Genomic DNA, 21,724 nt, shown 5'->3' on the forward strand with positions numbered 1-21,724 from the left:
CACCCCCACCCCCAAATCGCTCTATAAGGTACAGGATCACCAACACTCAAAAACAAAGAACTGAATACATTGCGCGATACTAAAAGTCAAAATCATCCTCGTTTATTGCCGCCTCCACGCCGCGACGACGGTCGAGCAGATCGCGGCCGTCGTTCAGGTCCATAGTCGTCTCCTCCACCTCCACCTCACTTGAGTTCTGCGTGTCAAACTCGTTGTGCGCGTCCTCCATCGTTGCCTGCATTGGAGACGCGTTGACTTGCGTTGCCGACGCCTCCCCATCCAAGTGCGGCGACACGGCGGCGGCGGGAGTAGACAGCTCCGTGGCCTTCAGCTCATCCGACAGCCGAGCGGCGTCATCCTTCTCATCCCTGGAGGACTCCGCCGATACTGGCGCAAATCGGCTCTCCTGCACCAGCGCCTCCTCCTCCACAGACGACAGCTCGCTCCAGCTTTCCGAAGCCTCCTCGTGCATCGGGCTCATGGACACGCTCGCCACCTGCTCTGCACCTGCAGTGCCCTCCATCTCGGACAATTCCGGGGCCGGGACTGGCCCTTCTTCCAGCTCCTCCCAACCGCAGCTCCCGTTCTCCACCTGCGAGGCAACTGGCGTGCGCAGTCCCGAGTGGCGCTCTTTGTGCACAGACGACGTAGCAACTGACGCGGCGGCCGGTGAACCACGCTGTTCCTCTTCCATCGACTCCTGCCCATGTCGCGACTGCATCAGTGTGGCAGAAGGCTCCTCAGACGTCTTCTCGTCAACATCTGCTGGTGCCGGTGCCACTGCCACCGCTACGTCACTTTCCACAGCATCGTCCTGCACGCCGGTCTCCACTCCAAGGTAGCTGTCGCCGTGCAGCTTCTCGGCACCCTGGCTCTCTTCCACCTCCTCATCATGCGTGGAGGGAGAGGCGGCAGCCGCGCCAGTGTTGTACACGTCTTCAGTGGCAACTGAAGAGGCCCGCGAGCCGGGCGCCGCTGCCGGTGCCTCCGGCGTTTCTGAGAGAACAGCAGAAGAGGCAGACAACGACCTTGTCTTCCAGTCAGTGGCCGGTGCGGCATTGGCGGCGAGGGCAGCCTCACTTTCATCGATAGGTGTCTCTGCCTTACTACGGGCATCCTCATCGTCGATGTCTGCATGAGCTGCCAAGGCAGGCTCTACCGCTTCAGCAGGAGGCGTTGCAGTGGCGTGGGGGCCTTCGGTATCCGCCCATTCACCTGAATCCTGTCGGTTGTGGGAGGAGGTGACAGGCGCAGGCGGCGCGGCGGCCGAATCCAGCGCAGCAAAAGACGTGCTCGAAGGGGTTGGTGGTGCTGCGGGCGGCTGCTCCACGAGAGCATCGGCGTCCTGCTGCGGCTTTTCAAGCGCGGCTTCGTCCTTATCGTCCTCCCCCGCTGCCGCCAGATGCGGCGTTCCCACCGCAGGCGTGGATGGCGCCGTCTCACTACTGTCGTCCGCATCACCAGCGCTGGAGCTCTGCAGTGGAGAGACGGGTGCTGCTAGCGCCTCCACAGCTGGTGCAGCGACTGCGGGAGCATATGCCGACAACGAGGCAAAAGAAGAGAACGCGTCATCGCTCTCCCCCGCTTTGCTGGGAACGCCAGCTTCTTCAGCGAGGACACCAAGAGGCCTCTCTGCCACATCTTCAGCAGACAAGGAATCCGACGAGGCCGTCGCTGCTTCCGACAACTCCTCTGCCCGCACAGCGGCGACTTCCGGCACGATGCTTGCCTCCTTTAATGGTGGCAACAAAAGAACTGATGACGACGAGGGCGGTGTGGTGTGCTCGCGCGGGGCGGGCGGCGGGGTCAGATCCTCCATCAACTTCTCCGCTGCCTCGCCAATGGAAAAGCGACTTTCCACGCTGCTTGTCGACTTGACTCCGCCCGCGTGGCCGTCGTTTTCGTCGGCGCTCAACACGCGTTCCCAGTCGTCGTCGGCGTCAGCATAGTCATCGTTCTTCTCCTTCGGCTGCGCCTCGTCTTCTTCGTCCCGGACGTCAAGCGGCGGCGGCGTCGACGGGGTAGCGGCATCCTCCTTGTGGTCGTCGCTGGCCCCATCTTTGTCGACCTTGTCGTAGTGATCAATAGCAGGGATGCTGTGGATGGAGGGAAGCGGCGATGCGACAGCGCTGCTGTCATCAGGTAGGCACAGCGCCGCGGCGGCGGCCTCAGCAGCAGTGACCGCGCTCTTGCTCGCTGGCTGGAGTGAAGGGGACTTCGACGACAACGACGACGACGACGGTGACGCTGATGGTGGTGTAGCAGGCTCGTGAGGCGCTTGCTGCTCGACCTTGTGCGGTTCTTCTTCCTCCACATCTGCCGCTGGGGCCACCTCATCCGTCTGCGGCGGACCAGGCGTGGCGACGGAAGCGTCGTCCTTCTCGTCGCCCACCCTCACCTCGTCGCTCTCCATGTCAGCCGCCGGAACATGCACCGGCATCGAGATCGGCACTGGGATCGCCGCGGTCGGCACCACGGCATTTCGCCACTGTTGCACCGCCGAAGAGCCATCCGAAGACGCACCCTCGAAGTGGTCATCGTTTTCCTCGCAAGACTCGCTCTTTTCGGACTCTTTCTCTGTCACTGCCGACCTCTCGTCTTCTGAGGCGGTTTTCGCAGCGCTGCAAGGCGGTGTTGCAGCAACGCCCACCACCGCGTCGTCCGGCTCGGGCGCAGCTGGCTCTGCTTCAGACACCTCAGCACCCGCCTCTACCTTCTCGACGTGCTTTGCATATTTGCTGTCTGAGTCGTCACCCTCGCCCGACGGAGTCGTGGAAGAGGCGTCCACCGGCTGCGGCTCCACAACCTCAGCGTCCCGCTCTGATTCACCGCTACTAGATGTGCGACTGTCACTGCTGCTGGACGTTGTCAAACTACTGCTCCTGCTGCCACGCAGGAGGAATGCGTCCTGCAAGTCGCGACCAGCAACTGACACGTCTGCGATTGGGGCGCCGTGAATGAAAGAGCCGCCGCTGCCGTTGGTTTCAATCGTGTCCCGCGTTGGTGAAGGCGTCGACCCTTCGTCCACTGTTGCGGCTGCGCCATAAGGCGGGCGGTGCAGCGGCGCTGCGGACTCCCCAGCAGGCATTGAGCTACGACCAGCGCCAGGGGTGCATCTGCGGCTCCTGCTAGTGCGGAAGACAGGCGTGGCGCGCTCCTGCTTCACCTCCTCCTGCAGCTGCTGGCGATGGACAGCGCGGATTTCGATGCTTTGCGTGTACAGGCGCCGAACAAGTCGCCGCTGCTGCGAGGGCGTCAGTGTGCTGTAGCAGGACGGGTGATGAGGGTCCGCGGGCGTTGCCGCGGTGGTGGCTTGCCCCAACGCTGAGACAGGGCTGTAAAGTCGCTCCGTCAACTGGCGGATGGCAACGGGGGAAGCCGTCGGCAGCGCAAGTACCCCCATCGCCCTAGAATGCTCGTACCTCCCATCGCCGCCTGCACGCATGCTCTGGGATGTCTGCAACCACCCGGATGCGATGGCTGGTGCCATACGATGACCCGGCGGCGGCGGGTGCGGCTTGCGTGATGCCGTTCGTGCAGGGCCGGTCATTGGTCGGCCCATGGCAGCACTGCGGGGCCCTGGCGGCGGCCCTGGCGTGAGAAACCCTTGCTTCGAGGGCAGAGACTCTCCCATCCCACGGGGCAGGCTGGCGGCAGCGCTACCATTACCGGCGGCAAGAAGCATCGAGATGGCCGGCGCTGTCTGCGCGATTTCCGCTTCCTCAAGCGGCAGCCCGCCGAGGATAAGGATACTGCCAATACGCTGTCCGCGCGCCGGAAGTGAACGGCGCACGCACGACAAATTCGCCCGCTGCGCATTATTCATTTTGTGCCTCGGTCCCAGAGTCTTGGCCGAGCCCGCCGACGCCACCGCCCGCAGCCCAAAGCGTGCCGCAACCGGGGTGCAGTCCATGCGTACGATGCGCCAAAAGAGTGTCGCCGTGGAGAAGAGAAACACCATCAGCGGCGAAGCGGCTGCCTGTTCTGTTGTCGGCGTCGTCACCACGGCACTGCTGGTGCGGCCGCCAACAAGCAGAATCACAGGACAGTCATCGATAATGCACGACGTCATGTCGGCAAGCTCCAGCGCTGGCGGTCGCACGGTGCCGTTCGGCTCCACGCGGCTCCACATGCGCGTGATGAGGTCCAGCTTGAAAAAGTCTGACAAGGCCACCGCATTTTGCTCCCCATCTTCGCGTGCCGCGTCACCATTCGCATTGCTGCTCAAGGCGCTGCCGGAGTGCGCCGCGCTGTGCAGCTTCCCGGCCTTGCTCTGCTCGTGCCCCAACCCACCAAAGATGTAGAGAGCGGACCCTCCGCTCACGAGGGTCGCGGCAAGCCCGTACCGCGGACACGGCACCTCGGTGCCGAAACTGCGGCGTGCAGCCCACTCTTGCGTGCCAATGTCGAGATACAGTACCTCCGCACACGAGCAGCAGGCGCCGCTGCTGGACTGGCCGCCGATCACCACGATGTAGTCGTTGTGCAGCACCGCCGCATGGCGCCAGCGAGCAAGTCGGCCCTCCAAGTCACCAGTCAGCATTGAGGAGATGCGATTCTCGCTATCCCAAGTGCCACCAGAAGGTGTGTCGGCCCAGGTGCAGTGCAGCTCTGTCGCCGCCACCGTGCACGCGTTCGCGTCCCACGACAACCTCCACACATCGCCATACACCAACGCAGCAGCAGCAGCACTACCAGCGTCGTCCCTGGCCTGGGAGTCACTCATCGGCTCTGCCGCAGCATCGCCGCTGCGGCCACGGCCGCCAAAGATGTAGACGGCATTGTCAGATGGGCGGTAGACGGCCGTGTGGCCGTAGCGAGGCGGCGGCAACGCCACAGGGGTAGAAGAAGAAGCCATGCCGCAACTGCTGAGGCGCGCGCGCAGCGGCTTCCACATCTGCGCGTTGTCGTCGAACGCGTACACACTGGACGAGGCAGTCATTGTGGTCGCCGAGAGGCCGCCGAAGACGATGTAGTACTGCCCGTCTGCACACCGCGTCAGCGACGGCTCCACCAACAGCGACAGACAGTCGCACGGATGCTGCGTGAAGGCGGACACTACAAGTGGGCCCGGCTTCATATGCGCGCCAAGCCGCTGCTCTGTCAATCCGCGCCTCCATACTGCCTCACCTTCCTCGCGCCGCCGCTGCTCCTCCTCGCTCCGGATATTGAGACTACCGTGGTACCACGTGAGCTCTGACGGGTAGCGACGGTGGCTCTCACCAGGGAACCGGTGCACCAAGGAGCTCGCTGGAAAACTGCAGAGTGTCGAGGTGCGCATCAGACTGTCGCACAGCACCTGCAAGGAAGATGACGAGAACGCGGTGCTGCAAGACATGGCTTTATTTATCGATGGCACAGACCCTCCTGGAGAGGGTGGCAGAGGGCTGTGGTCGTCGTCGCAGGGCTGCGTTGGGACGTTTGGGACTGCACCCATGGCATCGGCAGAGACCGTGCACGACACATTCAACACGGTGCGAGTCGTGTAGGCGTCACCGAAGAAAAAGTGCACGATGGCCACCTTGCGCGACGCCTCAGATACGTAGGCAGCGTGGGCAAGACCGGCCGGGCCGAAGATGTGCTTCAGCAGCTCCGTGGCGTCCTCGAACGCCATGTCGTCATGGTCGTTGGCAGTCTCTTCTAGTCCTGCTGCAGCGCGGTTCCCTCGTCGTAGCGACGCGGCCAGCATTCCAGAGGATATAATGCGAATGACCTCGCAGTACGGCCGCAGCCGCGCCTCCCGCTGCTTCACCTGCACAACGAGCTTGTCGTACGGCAGCCCCGGCAACAGCGTCTGCACAGCGTGCTCGGACGGATCCGTGTAGTCGAGCGGCACACTTTGCACTGCCAAATCGTAGCCCATGTACGCCTCCAGCACCTTCTGCAGCAGCGGAGCTCCTTCTGAAACGCCAATACGACTGCATACGGCTCGATGTGGCGCGTCTGGGTACCGCACGATGCAGCTGCGCCGCAAGGCCCACAGCCGTGGTGACGGCGTGTAGTTCTCTGACACCACCGCCACCTGGCGCGGCATCTTGATCCACTGGCCCTGAAGCTCAAGTACCACGTGATGACTCATGCGGATAGCACCGCTGACGAAGCTAATGAGAAGTCGGTGCCGCATCCCCCCGGGTCGCTCGCTCGCGGCCACAAGGGAGGGGCTCAGATCCACTTCCGCGTAGTTGTCAACGCCCATAGCGACAGCGTTGACGCACTCCACATAGACCTCCGCCATCTGCTCCTCCGTCAGTTGCGGTTGCGCTTGTCGCTGATTATCGGCTTCACTGCTGCCTTGCGTAGCCCTCGACGATGAGTGAGCCTTGTAGCGATGAATGACACTCTTGCGCACCCTCGCAACACAGCGTTGTAGTGCTCGCGCATCGGCCGTGCCGTCTGACACTGCCGTTGTCTCCGCTGCAGTGGTTAGCGCCACGCACAACCGGGCACGCGCGTTGGTCGTTGAAAGTAGAACTGGCGGGCCAGTAGGCGCCAACTGACCGTCCTCATCAACGCATAGGGCAGGTGTGCAGCAGCTGCTAGACGCAGGCACCGCTGGCGCCCACTCGTGTTGCAGCTCCTTCGCCGAGGGCGAACCCGCCGCACCCCAGGCAACCCGCACCTCTTCTGCGCTGCCGCCGCTCGTAGTGAACCACAGCTGCACCTGCGCCCGAGGCAACGGCGAAGCACCCGTCGGTGGCGCCTGCGGCCCGCCGGCCACCGAAGACGGTACCAGGCGCAGCGAGCGTAGACAAAACACAGCCGAGTCGGTGCCGAGTGTGTGGGAGCGAACGGCGCACGTCACCTCGAGCTGGGCTCCTAGGGCCGCAGAGGGTGCGCGTAGCACTGACGCCGTCGCCGGCAGAGAGACCGGTGTTGACGATACACAGATGGACGTCTTCCAGTGCGCGCCGATGGATGGGGCGGAGTACAGCGCGGAGGAAGAGAACCACATCGTCCCCGACCATGCGTTGGGGCTCGCTGCCTTTGCGGCTCCCTGCGAAGCAAGACCACTGCCACGGTTCGTTGGGGCGACGCGTGCGAGGGATGTGGTGGCAATGGGCCGCATTGCTCCCGCTGCCGGCTTCGGCGGAGGACTCGCTCCACCGCCCATCTTTGGCAAGCCAGCGGCGGGAACCAGTAGCACCTCATATGGAAGGAGGACCTCCTCGCCCACGGGAGGGGTGTCGGCGTTGCTGATGCCCGCTGCAAGCAGAGCGCCACACTTTCCAGACGCTCTGCGTCTGCTACTCAGTACGGGAAGAAAGCCGTGGTAGGCAAGAACACCTGTTTCCGGGGAGGCTTCTGCGAGAACGGCGCGCGTCACAGCGTGACAGAGGACTAGATTCCACGCTGAGGCTGGTTGGAAAGGTGCTTCGGACTCGCCGGTGTTTATATGGCTGCCAGTCGAGGGTGGCAACGCTGGAAAAAGCGTCGCTGGTGGGTTGACCATGATGGTAACCTCGCGCAGCTCAGCATCCTCGTTGCTCTTGCTGGACACTCTGGGTCCTTCGCGGAGCGGCGCGGGTAACGACGACAACTCCGCAGCAGCGGCGGCAGTCGAGGCATCGACGAGGCGGTAGTGCAAGACCGCCGTAGCAGAGGTGGAAGAGGCGGCGCAGGTGCCGCCATCGCGCGAGGGTACCGCCAAGCGCGTCCACGCGTCGGAGAACATGCTCAAAAATATCGGCTGAGCATGCGATGCTGCAGACGCGGATGTGGAAGGCTGCACCGCCACGTAGACGAGCGGGTCGCGCACTGGTACGGTGACCGGCTGCTGGGCGATGTCGTACGCCGAACCCACAGTGACGACGCGGTGCGCAATGCTGTCGGCGCGTGCCGAGTCGGATGATGACGGCGAGCTCACCCACACGGTGGCCGTTAATGGGTTTCGGCAGCTCGACACTCTTGTTGTTTTCGTACTCGACGGCGACTCATCGATGAGTAGCATCTGCAGAACGGGCTGCGCGCTCTTCTCCGTGACACGCGAGCGCAGGTTCAGCACCGCGTCCCGATACGCACTCACGGTCATATACGTCCACAACGTGAGGACCACATCGCCGTTGGCACCAGTGAAGCGCACCTCGTGGCTCATCTGTGGCGCGGGCGCCGGAGATGACGCCGAGAGCGATAGTGATCCGTGCTTCGGTACTACGTCAGCCATGCTCGCCCACAGCGTCGTTGATGTGCAGCTACCCGCAGTGCCCCCTTCCATGGATGCCAAGGTCTCTGTGAGGACGCAGGTTGCATGCAGAGCAGGCGGCACAGCAGGGCCAGCATTGGCAAGGCCTCCATTGCCGTCGCCAGCAGCGCCACTCGCATCATTCTGATGCCGGGATAACAATAGAACGGGACTGCTCACTTGCGGCACCACCGCTGCAAGGCCTCGCAAGGCCGGCGTGGTGCGGAACGAGAGGGCGGATGTGTGCAAGTCAGAGTGGTGCATCGTGTTCTCCTTGTCAACTGCTGTGGCCGACAACTCCACAGAGACAACGCGGTGCGGGTCTGCTGTGCCGTTGGTGCTGTAGATGGCTACAACACCCACCATCACAACAAGAGCGGCGCCATCAGCCCCCTCGAACAGGTTGTTTGGCGTCGGCTGTGGCGGTGCAGGCGCCGTTACGGCTGCTGCGGTGTTGTGTTGCTTTTCGGACGCCGGCACCGCCAGCCGTTGTTGGTGGCCCAGCGTGCCCTCCGTCGCGTGATTAAAAGAGAGCGGTGTGAGCGCGGTATTGCATGAGCGTTCGGCTTCGTTGCTGAGTTGAACGGGCGTCATAATGTTCGTGTCCAGTGCCACCTCCTGTGGTGCTGAATGGCCAACTGGAGGCCGAGCCGTCCCTGTCGCCGGCGGTGGCGGAGGAAAGTGCATCACCACTGGCGCCACGTTGTCCTCGTCCTCGTCGTCATCCTCGTTCATATCCGCGAGTCTCTCCGTCGTCGCACCGTGCCCGCCTGCTTCCTGTGACGGTGACGCCATAACTGGGGCCAGCTCCATGTGAATGATACTCGACCGATAGTTCTGGGGGCGCTGGCGACGCGGCGTTTTGCTGCGAGGGGGCGACGAGGGAGAGCCGGAGATGGCCGCAGAGTGACCATTATTCTCTGGCGTGAGTGCGTCGCCGCTGTTGTTGTCGTCTGCTGTCCGCGTCACTTCTGAAACCAACGTAGCACCATAGGCAGAGAGGAGGTTCACACAGAGAGACGAGTTGCACCGCGCTGCGACTCCGGCCGCGGCCTGTTCGCCGTGGCGAACCTGAGCCTCCGTCATCGCCTCTTCATCCGCGGTGGCAGCTGCCGTTTCGGCCGCCGGTGCCGTAGCCGCAGGCGCCTCGCCGTTCGTCCCCACACCGTTGCTGCTGTAGTGCTCCTCCTCGCCGCCTTTGCGACCATCCTCGCTTCCACTCGTTCCATCTTCCCTGTCATGCGCCTTTTCCCCGCCCAATGCGTCATCGCCTTCTCCAGCCTTTGTCGCGTGTGCCGCCGGCGGGTTGAACTCTGGCAGCACCTCTCCAATCGCCCAATGGAAGCAGATGTGCAGCGACGGTTGTGGGGCGCCGTGGATGCCCTCCGCATCGGACGCGGCACCCGGCGTCTCTGTAGCGGCGGTGAGCTCCGTCACAGGGCCGCCAGCTGCCGCAGCGGTCCCAGCAGATGTCGTCAGCGTCGAGGCGGCAGCGCTAATGGCAGTGCTCGTGAGTATGTCCATGGCCGCCATGCCCCCAGTCGGATGCAGGTCGTCCATGTCGGATGTGAGGCTCTCGACATACGACTTCGTGGCGAACGCGAGCTCGGTCGCGCGACGCGCTACGCGGGCACCTGGGTGCCGGTGCAGGACGACTGGCTGCTGCATAGGCAGCTGAACCGTCTCCCATGGGCACCCAGGCCCACCGAGGCGCACCGCTAATTCATCGAACGAGGGCTCGCAGCTGATGACGAAGAGAGAGATGCATCGGCCATAGGCTGTCTCGCCAATGGCCTCACCGATGCTGGACAGCCCAGACAAGAACGACGTGTCATTCATCGGTGTGTCTGTTGCGTTCGCCGGTCGCGGTAGTCACGTGAAGGGATGGGCGTTGGCCTGTAGACGTGAATTCCAGCGAATGATGACTGACTGCGCTCTTGCTCCTTCTCCCTCTGGCGTGTTTCCAGACGTTGTTGTTTTTTCTTCTCTCCGCAGCGGTGGGGCTGCTCGGCACGCGGCGTGGATCTCCTGGCACTGCCGCGCTGCTGTTCGCGTTCAAGTCTGTCGTCCCCTGCTCTTGCTTCAACAGCAGCGGCCACTGCGCGTGGCCACAAACGTATCCAGCGCACCTACACAGATAGGAAGACGACCCAGGAGAAGTGGTTGGCGTGGCAGCCGGTCCCCCGCCACCTTCCCACTAGCAGCGCAGACGGCCGTGCGTGTGCCCGTGTAAGGTGGCAGTGATGCACACGAACACAGCAAGGAGCGAAGCAATGAAGAGGAAAAAAAAGCGCCAATGCAAAGAACGACGGCAATAGAAAACGCCAGCCTCACTGTACGGGGAGCACACAGGCACACGCGATTACAGAGGACAGTGCAGCAGATGCAGGCCACACCCACACCGACTTGCACAAAGTGGTGAGATGGGGAGGGGGGTAGGGGGTGTCGACGCCTGAACCAGCCGCAGAACGAAAGAAACGAATCCACCAGCGGGAAAAGAATACAGTATTGACCACGCTAGGGGGAGGGAGAGGGAGAAGAAGAGCGAGCGACAAGGCAGGAGGGTGCACAGGCGAGTATACATGAAAAACGCGGTGCGGGGTTGAAAGCCTGAAGCAGTCGTGAGCGCCCGTTTTCGTGTGCGCTGGTGTGAGTGTCGCTCTTGAGGAGTGCACGAGAATATACGAAAGAGATGCGTTGCCTGCGGAGGCAGCTGAGGTAGCCCAGAGGCAAGCAGAAAGGAAAGACGGAGGGGAAGGGAGGGAGGGTGGCGTGGAAGGTGGAGTGTGCACAGCAATGAAGAATACCTGCGCTTGTCAGACGTCCCAAGAAGCTTTTTTTTTGTGTGTGTATGTGTATTTGAGGCCACTGCCGTTCATGCAACACGCGCTAAACTGCACTGCACTCCAGCTGGTCGCAGGCTCATCAACGCGCGGCGTCAAGCAGCGTTAGGCACACGCGTGCGTTATTACCGCAATGCGCCAACTCGGCCATCCGAGCACGGCCCCCTCGCGGTGGCACTCGCGCTCGCCACCACACCAGCAACGGCAGCAAGGGCCGGGGGGAGGGGGATACGCTCGAGTCACGCTTACACTTCGCCTAACCGTATGTATCGCACAAGCGTGCTCACTGTCGCGGGTCGCTCAGACGCAACGCCATCCAGAGCCTCGCCGCTGGCATCAGCAGCGATACATCGCTCTGACCTCTCCACGTCGTAGGCACTTGACCGTGTGTCACGAGCAGAGATGGTTCGGCATTGGGCAGGGGGGATAAGGAGGGGCTGCCGCCCCCCCCCCCCAACCGCGCGGTCAGCAGGAAACGACGGAGAAGCTCAGGAGAAAAAGAAAAGGATGAGAAGACAACTCATGGCCTGCCTAAAAGAACAATAACGATGAGAGAAACCGATAAGGATGTTAGACATGAGCAGAGAAGCGAAGCGGGGGTACGCGCGTGACTCCGGCGGGTCCATGACAAGCACATCGAAGGCAACAGAAGCAGCAACCGTGACACCTGCACATGCGCTCATGAAAAGCGGGGGGGGAAGAAAAAAAAACTATCAACTAGGGAAGGGTACGCTGGGGCGCGGCGTCCGTCAAGGGCTACATCTTTCTTTTACTGTGTCGGAGCTTGTAATCACAGAGCTGAGAAGCTCCACAAACAAGGCACCACATCTACACAGCCGACCGACAGAGAGAGAGTCGAACAGCCCTAAGGGACGCCGTGGTGATGGTGGTGATGGTGCTTCCTCGTGCCCCTCTTTGCTGAACGTTTTTTTTTCTTGTTGTGGGGTTGTGTGTCTCGGTGTGTACGCTCAAAAGCGCACACGCACGCATGCACAGAAAAGAGAAAGACATCGTTCCGAGAACGAACAGGAGAGCAAGATCCAGTAAGAGTTCGGGAAAAAAAAGGAGGGAGGCGTCGAGGCGCGAGTTCGGGGGTTGCTCCGATAAATACAGAGACACACTGCACACGCGGGCGACCACACGCCGCGTACATGCAGAGAGAAAGAGAGAGAGGGAGACCGGAGAGGTGAAAGAAAGACAGCCCGTGAAGATGAAAACGCTGCGGAGGAGAACCGTGCGCGTTGTCGTCTGACTTGCCCCTTTTATCGGGTTGGTGCCGTCCCTCCCCTTTTTTCCTCAGTAGATGGCGCACCGCCGAATCTCCGTGAAGTATGCACATGCGGATGTGAAGATGGATAGAGGGAGGGAGAGGAAAAAAACGAAGAAAACGGCGAGGTTGGTGGGTAAACAGGAGCCTTGCATCAACGAGTGATATGCATGACGAAGAATCCAGATGCCGTGAGTCGGGCCGCGCACAGAAACAGCGTTCGCCTTTCCCCTCACCGAAACAAAGTGCAGCATGACTAAAGGGCTGTAGCATCTATGAGAGACTGCGCGCAAAGCAAGAGCAGATGTGTGTGTGGGGGGGGGGGGATTGTAGCGCTGCGGTGCACGAGCATGAGCGAGAGGGACAACGAGAGAGAGAGAGTAAAGGGCTGGTGCAGGGAGTCCATGAAAGCGGACAGCACCAAAAAAAGTGGAGGTGCTCAGCACATGCACGGCATCGCGAAACCGGACGTGGATGGGGTAATCACGCGCTGCAACAACGATACCCTCGTCCCTCTCCCATCTGCAAATTTTTTTCTGCGTTGCCGATCAAGGAAAAAAAATCAGAAGGGGTGTTGAGGAGGAGACTCACAAGAGACGGAGGGGCTGAAAGGATGTGCTTCGAACAAATCACGCCGCGGCCTCGTTTCGCCCTTTTCATTGTTTGTTAGAAGAACGTGTGCACGTCAGTATCAGCCACGCCGCTGGGGCAGAGACATGGAGGAGTCGCTCGACCGTCAGACATGCCCACGCCCACACAACACACGCGGTTGCGGCGCCAGCACCTCGCGCGCGCGAAACCAGTCTGTGATGTGTTACTCCTGGCTGCCTTTTTTCTTCCCTCATCCACGTGTTCACGCAGCGTTACCGCGCGGGCGGCTGTTCGGCGGACGCGCACCCGCGGCAAAGGACTCCGGCAACGTCACCGCCGCGCCTGCGCCCCCGCCGACCCACCCCAGCATGCCCGCGTCGCACAGCATCCCCTGCGAAGGGAACCCCTTTACTGTGGTCTTGGTTACTGTCTCGCCCTTGACCTCGGCCCCGACGCAGGCCACGACGACGTGGTCGCCCTGTTTTACATTGGTTGCCGCCGTCACAACGGGTATCGGCTCTCCCTGGCCCACGTTGACCTTAAGGCGCTTCAGCTTCGTGTTGGGCGCGTCTTCGCACTCCACGATTACACCCACGTGGATGTGCGCGTATGCGTCATCGTCATCCGCCGCGGCGACGGCCTGACCTGCCGTAGGGCGGTCCGCCTCGCACGCCGCGCAGGCTGCGTCGCCCTCTTCGTTCTCGTACTCGCACTCTGGGCACACCCACGACGGCATCGATGCGCAAAAGGGATTGTGTGCTGCTGACGGTTGCTCCGCAAAGGCCGATTCCCGGTGTTCCGGTGCATGCAGTCCCCACATACGAAAAAGGAGGAGGGCGAGATGCATGCAGAGAGAGATAGGTAGGAGGGTGAGAGGATGGAGGTGTAGAGTGGGTGGGTTGGGGGGGGGCAGAGAAGAGGGCGTCCGCCTTTGAGCAAAGCCTTCATGCATGTGCACACACTACTCGGCCAGGATAAACGTCACGTGAAAGCAACACCCTGGAGCCTGCCCAGGCGTGTGCGCTGGCGTGGATGAGCTTGCGGGGCAAGCTTCATAGCCGTGGTGCGTGACGAGGGCATGCGCGCAGGCGGAGCGAAGGCGGGTTGCTCCCCTCGGGCATCTCCGGTGATACCACTTCGTGTACCTTCCTCGGAAATTCGAGTGTATGCGCGTGCTTATGCGGCACAAAAAAAATACCCGCGCTGAGGCCGTCCCGCATCGGAGTGCAATACGCCCCTTCGAGCCTCTACCAAGCCACTCAACAACACAAAGGCAAGAGCGTCAGTGCGACTTGCAGGAGCGGCATACCAAGAGGGTGTCCGCGTATGAAAAGGCGCTCACAGATAGCCGGTGTTGTAGCCAACGGACACCTGCTGATCTCCAGCGGCGCGGCGCTCGTACAGAGCACGTAGGGCGCGGTTCTCGCGTCTCTCTCGCCCCAGAGTGGTGAGACGGCCGTGACCAGGCAGCAGCACGGTGTTGTCTGGATACCCCTCCAGCGTCAGAAGGCTCTCAGCCAGCCGCTCCCCTGACCCCCACGGCAGGTCAACGCGACCAACGCTATTGTAGAAGAGGACGTCGCCAGTGAAAAGCAGCCGCTCACGTGGGAGGGCCAGCATCATGTGCCCGGGTGAGTGGCCGGGTGTAAAGACGTAGTGCAGTACCGAGTGAGGGCCAAAGTCGTAAAAGGAGGTGGAGCGGTTCGTGGCGCTGGAGAGAAGGATGTCGCTTGAACGAACCAGCTGCCGTGGTGGTGCACGCGGTGATGCAGAGCCGCATCCGCCAGACCCCTTGTCAGCGTCGTCCTCTCCGCCCCCCGCTGCAGTAGCTGCCTCGTTCAGGACGCGCTGACGCTGGACAAGCTGATGCGTGTAGGTATAATGGCTATACAAGCTGTTTTGTAGCATTGGCAGAGGCTGCCGCATCTCCTCGATGCGACCGTAGCGCTCACACGCACGCGGAAAGGCGTCCACCCACGACTGCTCTGCCGGGCACCACATGAGCCCCAGGCGCACGTGGAAGTGGTGCTCCATGACAGTCAGGAATGCGTTGAGGTTGACGATGCAGTCAACGTGGCAGTGCGTGAGAAAGAAGTGCGTCGGGCGTAAGCCGGACGTGGCGATGAAGGAGACCCAGTCATCCGGCCAGTCATCTGCCGCGTCCACGAAGATGCACTCCTTCCTCTCCTTCTGCACTAGCAGAAATTGGTTTCCTGCAAAGCCGTTAGCGTAGTTGCGGCCAGCGACGAGCAGGTGTGGCGTTTCGTGCAGAATGGAGATGGGCCTCACGTCTCGCCGTGACACCCGCGGAACGCCCATCGGGATGTTCTTGTTGCCGAACTTGAGGAAGTGCTCATTGCGGTTCACCTGGTTCGTGAGGGAGGTGAGGTTTGGCTGAAAAGTGCACCGCACCAGGTCGGTGAGCCGAAATGGCCCTCCGCCTCGGTGCAGCAGCCGGAGAGGACGGCACCGCCCAAGCATATGTCACGCTGTCGCGCTTGCTGCTCCTCACCGCACCCTGCAGCTGAGCTCAGCAGCCTTCAGATAGTCGACAAGGCGTGACAAGGGGCCTCTCCTCCCTTGTGCCGCTAACGAACGTTGCACTCGCCTGTCTCCTCGTTGCCGCTGCACTGTGGAGCGAAGCAAAAAAAGAAAGGAGAACAGAAGCCGATAAGATTGGAGAAGGTGATAGGAAAGGAAAAGTCGGCAGTGGTTTACGTGCGCATACAGGCCTGCGACAGCATCACAACAACCGTACCAAAGGTACCGTCCGGCCGTAGTGAGCAGCAGAAGAAGCGGCGACAGCCTCGGGGGGAGGGGGGGCAAGGGAGCTGGCCGTAGAGATTGTAGAAGCGGTGATTCCCGTCGTGGTTGGTCTGTTTTTTTTTGTTGTTGTTTCTTTTGTGTTTGCTTGCTTGCCTTTCATCGTGTGCGTGTGCGTGCGTGTGTGCATGTGTGCCGCTCCCCTTCTTGGAGCTCCGTACTAGGAATCGGTCATCTCCTTCTTTCGTCTTCCTGCGGACATGCCAGTGCGCCGTTCGAGAGATCCCCGTGTTGACGCACGCATGACACCATCCTATAGAAGCCCACACATTATGCGCCAGGGCAAGCCGTCCCGCTGAGCAGTGGCGGCAAGAAACGAAGGATGCGTGGATGCAAATACGAACTGAAGAAGAGGACGAGAGAGAGAGACGACGATGCACAGCGCCGCACACACCAAAGGAAGCCATGGAGAGGGTGAGAGAAACTGAAAGCGTAGAAAGATGTGGTGCGCAGATGTTGCTGGCTACTCAGCTGTGCGCCGCGATATAGGTAAAGACACCCTTCTTCAATACCCATACGTCCACAAAACTAAATACAACGGAGGAGATGAGGCTCAGGGTGCCAAAAAAAAAAACTAAACGATACCGCGTGAGCGGACATATGTGTGTGTCCTTAATCGACGTTGTGGTGCATGAGGGGGTGCGGAGGGGAGAGAGAGCGCGAGAGAGCGCATGGTCGTCTACGGTGGGATAGGAAAGAGAAAGACAAGGACGAAGCAAAAAAGGAGAAGAAAGTAGCGCTAGTAGCGGTAAGAGAACCAACGGAACAAAGGAAAGAGAGGTGCTGGGTGCCCCTTCCATGGGCAACTCCAGCACACTTGCACCAACTGACGTTGTGCAGCAGCCACCACCACCACCACCCCCTCCTCCCCTCTGCAGGATCGCGCACGATCAACATGCAAGCGTTTCATACAAAATGGAGGCAGTTCTTGAGGATGGGGAGGAGGTGGCAGACCGAGGCTACTTCTGCGCGCTTGTGGCGCCCTTACACTTGCTGCGCATCCATCCGTATTGTTTCTGTCATGTGTGCCTGTGCTTGCGTGTGCTTCAACCTAGATGCACCCTTCAACTCATCTCTTCCTCCCTCACAACTCGCATCCTCACCCTGGGCGCCCACTAAAACACAGGCCACTTCAGCAGTGCTGTTCAGTGAGCAGGAATGCGTAGGAGCGTGATATTTCGATGAGAAGGGACGAGAAGGGGAGAGGGAGAAAGAAGGGAAGAGGGTGAGCGTGTGTGGGGGGGGGGGCGAGGAGACAAGCAAGAAAAGGGAAGATGGTGCACTGAGCCTTATGAAGGAGGGGAAGAGAGAGGAAAGAGACGACGCAATGATTAGAAAAGAATAAATAAATAAGGGAAAGGGAGAGAGGGGAGGAGGGTGGGGGAACAGAACAAATAACAACATCCCCTCCTTTTTCTTTCCCTATGGCTTTCATTTTCCTGGGTTCAACTGCTAGGTCATCGTCACCCCTCTCTTCCTTTTCTTGGGTTTAAATGTTTTCTGCATGTAGAGGGGATTCGATGAAAATGATGCAATATTTATGCATACATATATAAATACATATATGTATATATATATGTATTTATATATGTGTGAATACACACACACATAGGCCGTTAAAAAAAAAGTGGACAAGCCCGCCTTCTCGCGGTCACTCTTGTTCGTCGATGTATTTCTCGCTTTCTTCGCTCTTAAGCAAGCCGTGTAATAGCCTCACACACAGACACAGACACAGACAGAGGCTCACACAGAAAATGAAACGGCGTAAACGAATAAAGAAAAACAGCGGAGGGGGAGAGGGAGAGGGATGAAGAAGTTCGAGATACTCTGAGGAAAAAAATAGCAATAATAAGTCCAAGCGGTGTGAAGGCAGGCGTAGGACAACGAGATGACGAGTTATGACAGGGGGGCGCAGGAGGTTGGTGCTGGCCGCTATTTTGAACTTGTATGAGGTGCTCCTTTTTTGTGTCGGTTTGCTTGGTAGGCCCTGCCTTCTCTGCTTGTTCATCTGCGATGATCCATGTTGAGAAACTTCGGTCCCCTCACTTTCTCCTCTCTCTCTCGTCGACCCTTGCCATGACGGGGGCGCTGGTGCGCGCGACGCGTGAAGCGCGTGCGCCAAGAACAATGGAGCGCATTGCCATCGCAGAGATCGCAACGCTAGCGAAAAGCAGAATTACCTTTTCCGGTAGAGGCAGCTCATCCACGCGACCACCAAAGCGAGAGCCAGTGTAGCCACTGTGGTTTGCCGCCAAGGAACAAATGGCGAAGGTGCAGCCCAATAGGTATCCCGCAGTAACCTGCGCCACCGTGTGATGGCCTTGAGCGACCCGCAAGCCTGTCGCATACACACTGTACACCGCAATCAGCGTCTGCAGCGGCCGTACATAAGGCAGCGGCAGAGAAGGCAGAGGCGGTGTGTGGAAGAGTGTCTGATTCGCGCCACCAACAGCGGGAGTGCTGGATGCATAGCGCTGCAGGACATACACCGTCACCACGGACAAGAACGATAGGCTGGTAGCGTGGTTGCTCGGCATCCCAGGGCTCGCCTTCGGAGCTCCCGGCGGCCTGGGCTGCTTGATGATGCGCTTCAGTCCCTTGCTGACGCCGACCGTGATGCAGGCGCACAGAGTCAAGAAGGGAACCACGATAGTTCTGGGGAGGTGCTGCAGCACGTACACGTTCACCAGCAGCACAGCGCTGACGACACCAAAATTGCAGTTCCTGTCCACGTAGTAGTTGATGCAGGAAAGATACATTTTGATGAAGGTATAGAAAAGGCTTGAGCGAGACATGCCAGGAGCGGGGTGGGAAGGACTACGGTCCTTCGTTTAGTCTGTCTTGATATTTTGTTGTATGCCTGGAGAGCACGTGCTGGAGAGAGAGAGAGCTGTGTATGCACGCCTGTCTTTCTTTTTTTTTTGCGTTGTGCTGTATACTGCCCTCTGTTCTTCTTCAGTGGTGCTCGAGTTGGTGGGCAATGCGCTGGGCCACACATAGCTACCCACGCACAATAAAAAGCACAGCATGGGCGTGGGCAAGCCATGGTCCCCACGATAAACCGTAGAAAGGGGAGACGAGGGAGAAAAGGTGGGGGAAGAACTAACGACATTTGTTTTTCTGTTCTCTATGACGGGTGGGTGGGGGGAGGGGCTTGGCGTGTCCATTCCTGTCACAGACAAGGCAGCCAAAGCATACGCCTACACCACCACACTTCACCTCCCGCTGCCGTGCTGCGGCTAACCCCTCGCCAGCTAGCACGAACCATCCGACCGTCGTATCGGGTCGTGTGTCTAACGGGCTCGCCCTCGCCTTCCGCACCCCTTCGTCGCACACGTGCTGCGCCATCGACCCAGGACGCAGACTTCCGGGTGCACGGCACGCCGCCATCCACGCGGGCCGCGCTCAGAGCCCGGCTCCAGGGGCGCGGGCGGCGGCGTCTGTCGGGCGGGGTAATAGGGGGATGCCTCCCCGGCGTCGGAGAGCAGTACGACCAAATCTGTAATCTATACAGTTGGTGCCGGTGCGTCCGGTATTACCGATGTGGCAGGCTCGCCCATCTTGTCCATGTGTTCCAATCCACAGTGGCCACAGACACCCTGAAGTGAGAGGCGTACGCGACGGGCCGGCAGCGCCAGCGCTTGTGCCCCGATCCGCCTCGGCACGTCCCCTTCACAAGTGCAGGGCCGCCGTGAGAGCGCCACGAGGAGGGAGAGCGAGCGCGTAGCAGCAGCGGCCGCACTTGCGTTCCTGTGCCGTGGTTTTCCCAGCAGTCCTTGCAGCAGGTCAGGCCCCGCCTCCACACTCCGCGCCGCAGCTGCAAGCAAGGGGTCCGCAGCCCCCTGCCTGTGCACCGGTGAGTGCGCCATCACGATAGCGCATCGCGGCTGCGCCTGACTTGATGGCCATCTGCCCGCAGCGAGTAAGGCGACGCCGCAACACGGGACAGTCGCTGCGCGCACGACGCTAGCGTCTTCCTCGTCCGGAGGGTGCGCCCGCAGCCCGGCAGATGATGATACGCTGCCGCACACGCGACCGCTGCGCATGACGGAGGTGTGCACGTGCGGGGCTCCGAGGGGTGCCCATGCCTGCGCACCGGCGTCAGAGCTGCAGAGGCGTTCTGACGACACAGCCATCCGGCGCGCGCACCCATCCCCACCCCAAGTGCGCAAGGTGGCCTCCTGGCGTGGCCGCGGAGACACGCAGGCAGGTGCGGCGCAACAGCGCTGTGGGGTCGGGGGCAGGAGCTCGGGCTCTTCGAGTGGGTGTCCGTTGTCTGGGTATTTGGGGGCACCCACGACGACTGCGGCTGCTTTGGCGTGAAGGTGCTGCTCAGGGGCCTTCCAGTAGTTGCCGACCAGCACCACTCGACCGCGCGGTGGCGCCGTGGAGCAACGCTGACGTCAGCCGTTCTACGTAGGAGTAGCGGAGGGGATGCTTTGACGGACCACATGCGTGCGTGCACACTGCCCTCAGTCTGGCTTGTCGGGCCTCAACTACCTTGACAACCTATGCAGAGTGTGGGCCGATGCGGTGCGTGGGCTGAATGTGCACGCGGAGAAGGCGGGGGTGGTGATGCTCCTGTAGGTACGTGCATGCAGCGGAGAGCTGCCGCTGGTTGCGGTGCGGCGCACTGGCGAGTACGTGCCTTGCTTTGAGGGATGCCCCCACCCCCCGCTGCATGGCGTGCGTCGGTGTCGAGTGCCCCGCCTTCCTGAGGGCGAATTGTAATGTGGCCGGGATGACATCCGTGTCCGCGGAGGAGGTGAGGAGTCTGGTGTGATGAGCACAGATGGCGCGGTGCGGTGCTGGTGTCCTGTTGCGCTGCACACTCGGGGGGGGGGGGGGGACCGCCGCCATGATGAGGCGAAGAGGGCCCTGGGCGGAGGATGGTTGTGCGACTCGGCGTGCAAGCCTGGCCATCTTCGACTTGCTCTTGTGGGAGCGAACACTGGCGGGGCGATGATCTGGGAGAGCCATGATGCGGCGAGTGTGGTGCGGGCCGCGGCCGGGCCTCTGAGGCGCCGTGATGTAGGGAGCCCAGCGTGCGGGCGCAGGGTCGACAAATGCCGCGGCTGTCTTTGTACCTTTCTAGCGCGGCACTGCCTTGTTGGGGGAGCTGGCCCAGGGGAGTCTACCGCGGAGCGGGATGAGGACAGGAGGTCGTACTGGTGTGGCTGAAGGCCTGTCTCGCTGAACGGCCGCGCAGTCGTCGCGAGGCGATTCCCTGGAGGGGTCTTTGCGCCGGGTGCTGGTCAGCGTGACAGGGCGGGGCAGAGTTATGGCGCGACACCACCACCGGGCATGCACGGCATCAGGAGGAGCTCATTGTACCCCAACCCTTTTTCCATGTAGCAGCAACGTGGCAGGTGGCAACGCTCTTCTTGTAGATATCCAGCCGCGCTCTCTTGCCGTGCGCCGGGAGAGCCTTGACGCTCTCACTGTGAGCCTCGTCGACGCCCGGGGCGAAGCCGTTACCGAGCAAGTAGCATACAAGAAAAGGATAACGTGAGCGACGGGAAAGATGGTGTGCATGCCAGAGGGGTCCCCGCGGCTGGGTTGGTGAAAAAGGCTTCTTTGGTCTTTCTCGCCATACGCGGTGCCAAAGTTTCGAATAGCCTCCCCATCCGTGCCCATCGAGGGCAACGCACATATAGGTGCAGATGAAAGAAACGCATGCCAGCAAGCGTGCGTGCGTCTTGTGCTAGCTGCTGCTCTACACTGTTACTCATGCGTCCCCTCCCCCTCCCTCCTAAAACCAATCATATGTATATCTATAATAAAGATGCGATTAAGCTACATCGAACAAAGGGAGCAGAGAACGGTGCGACGGGGTGGGGGGAGGTAAACGCAGACGGCGTCCTGTCAGCCTTGATAAACACTTTTCCCTTCCTGCTTCTTGTGTGTGTGCGTGTGTGCACGCATTCCGTCGACTGGGGTGTTCCGCGAACCACAACAGAGTGGATAGGGAAAAGGTAAGAGGAGGGTGTAGACAGCTCTCCTGTACGCGGCGCAACAGCG

At 60.8% G+C, this 21,724-nt stretch overlaps 4 protein-coding genes across 4 annotated transcripts; all 4 read right to left on the bottom strand.

Moving 5' to 3' along the window:
* Positions 1 to 79: 79 nt before the first annotated feature.
* Positions 80 to 10,018, bottom strand: LMXM_23_1640 (hypothetical protein; the record flags this gene model as incomplete). The annotated part of the gene is made up of 1 exon (XM_003875639.1): positions 80 to 10,018. One exon carries the CDS (start codon positions 10,016 to 10,018, stop codon positions 80 to 82), a length of 9,939 nt encoding a protein of 3,312 aa, XP_003875688.1.
* Positions 10,019 to 13,142: 3,124 nt separating this feature from the next.
* On the bottom strand, positions 13,143 to 13,616 carry LMXM_23_1650 (hypothetical protein; the record flags this gene model as incomplete). The annotated part of the gene is made up of 1 exon (XM_003875640.1): positions 13,143 to 13,616. The coding sequence occupies one exon, from the start codon at positions 13,614 to 13,616 to the stop codon at positions 13,143 to 13,145; it is 474 nt and encodes a 157-aa protein (XP_003875689.1).
* A 602-nt stretch (positions 13,617 to 14,218) lies between these two features.
* LMXM_23_1660 (metallo-beta-lactamase family protein-like protein) lies at positions 14,219 to 15,361 on the bottom strand (the record flags this gene model as incomplete). The annotated part of the gene is made up of 1 exon (XM_003875641.1): positions 14,219 to 15,361. One exon carries the CDS (start codon positions 15,359 to 15,361, stop codon positions 14,219 to 14,221), a length of 1,143 nt encoding a protein of 380 aa, XP_003875690.1.
* Positions 15,362 to 17,745: 2,384 nt separating this feature from the next.
* Positions 17,746 to 18,462, bottom strand: LMXM_23_1665 (hypothetical protein; the record flags this gene model as incomplete). The annotated part of the gene is made up of 1 exon (XM_003875642.1): positions 17,746 to 18,462. The coding sequence occupies one exon, from the start codon at positions 18,460 to 18,462 to the stop codon at positions 17,746 to 17,748; it is 717 nt and encodes a 238-aa protein (XP_003875691.1).
* Positions 18,463 to 21,724: the final 3,262 nt, after the last annotated feature.

This window comes from Leishmania mexicana, chromosome 23 (genome assembly GCF_000234665.1).
Source record: "Leishmania mexicana MHOM/GT/2001/U1103 complete genome, chromosome 23".
In the NCBI taxonomy this organism is placed as follows: Eukaryota; Euglenozoa; class Kinetoplastea; order Trypanosomatida; family Trypanosomatidae; genus Leishmania; species Leishmania mexicana.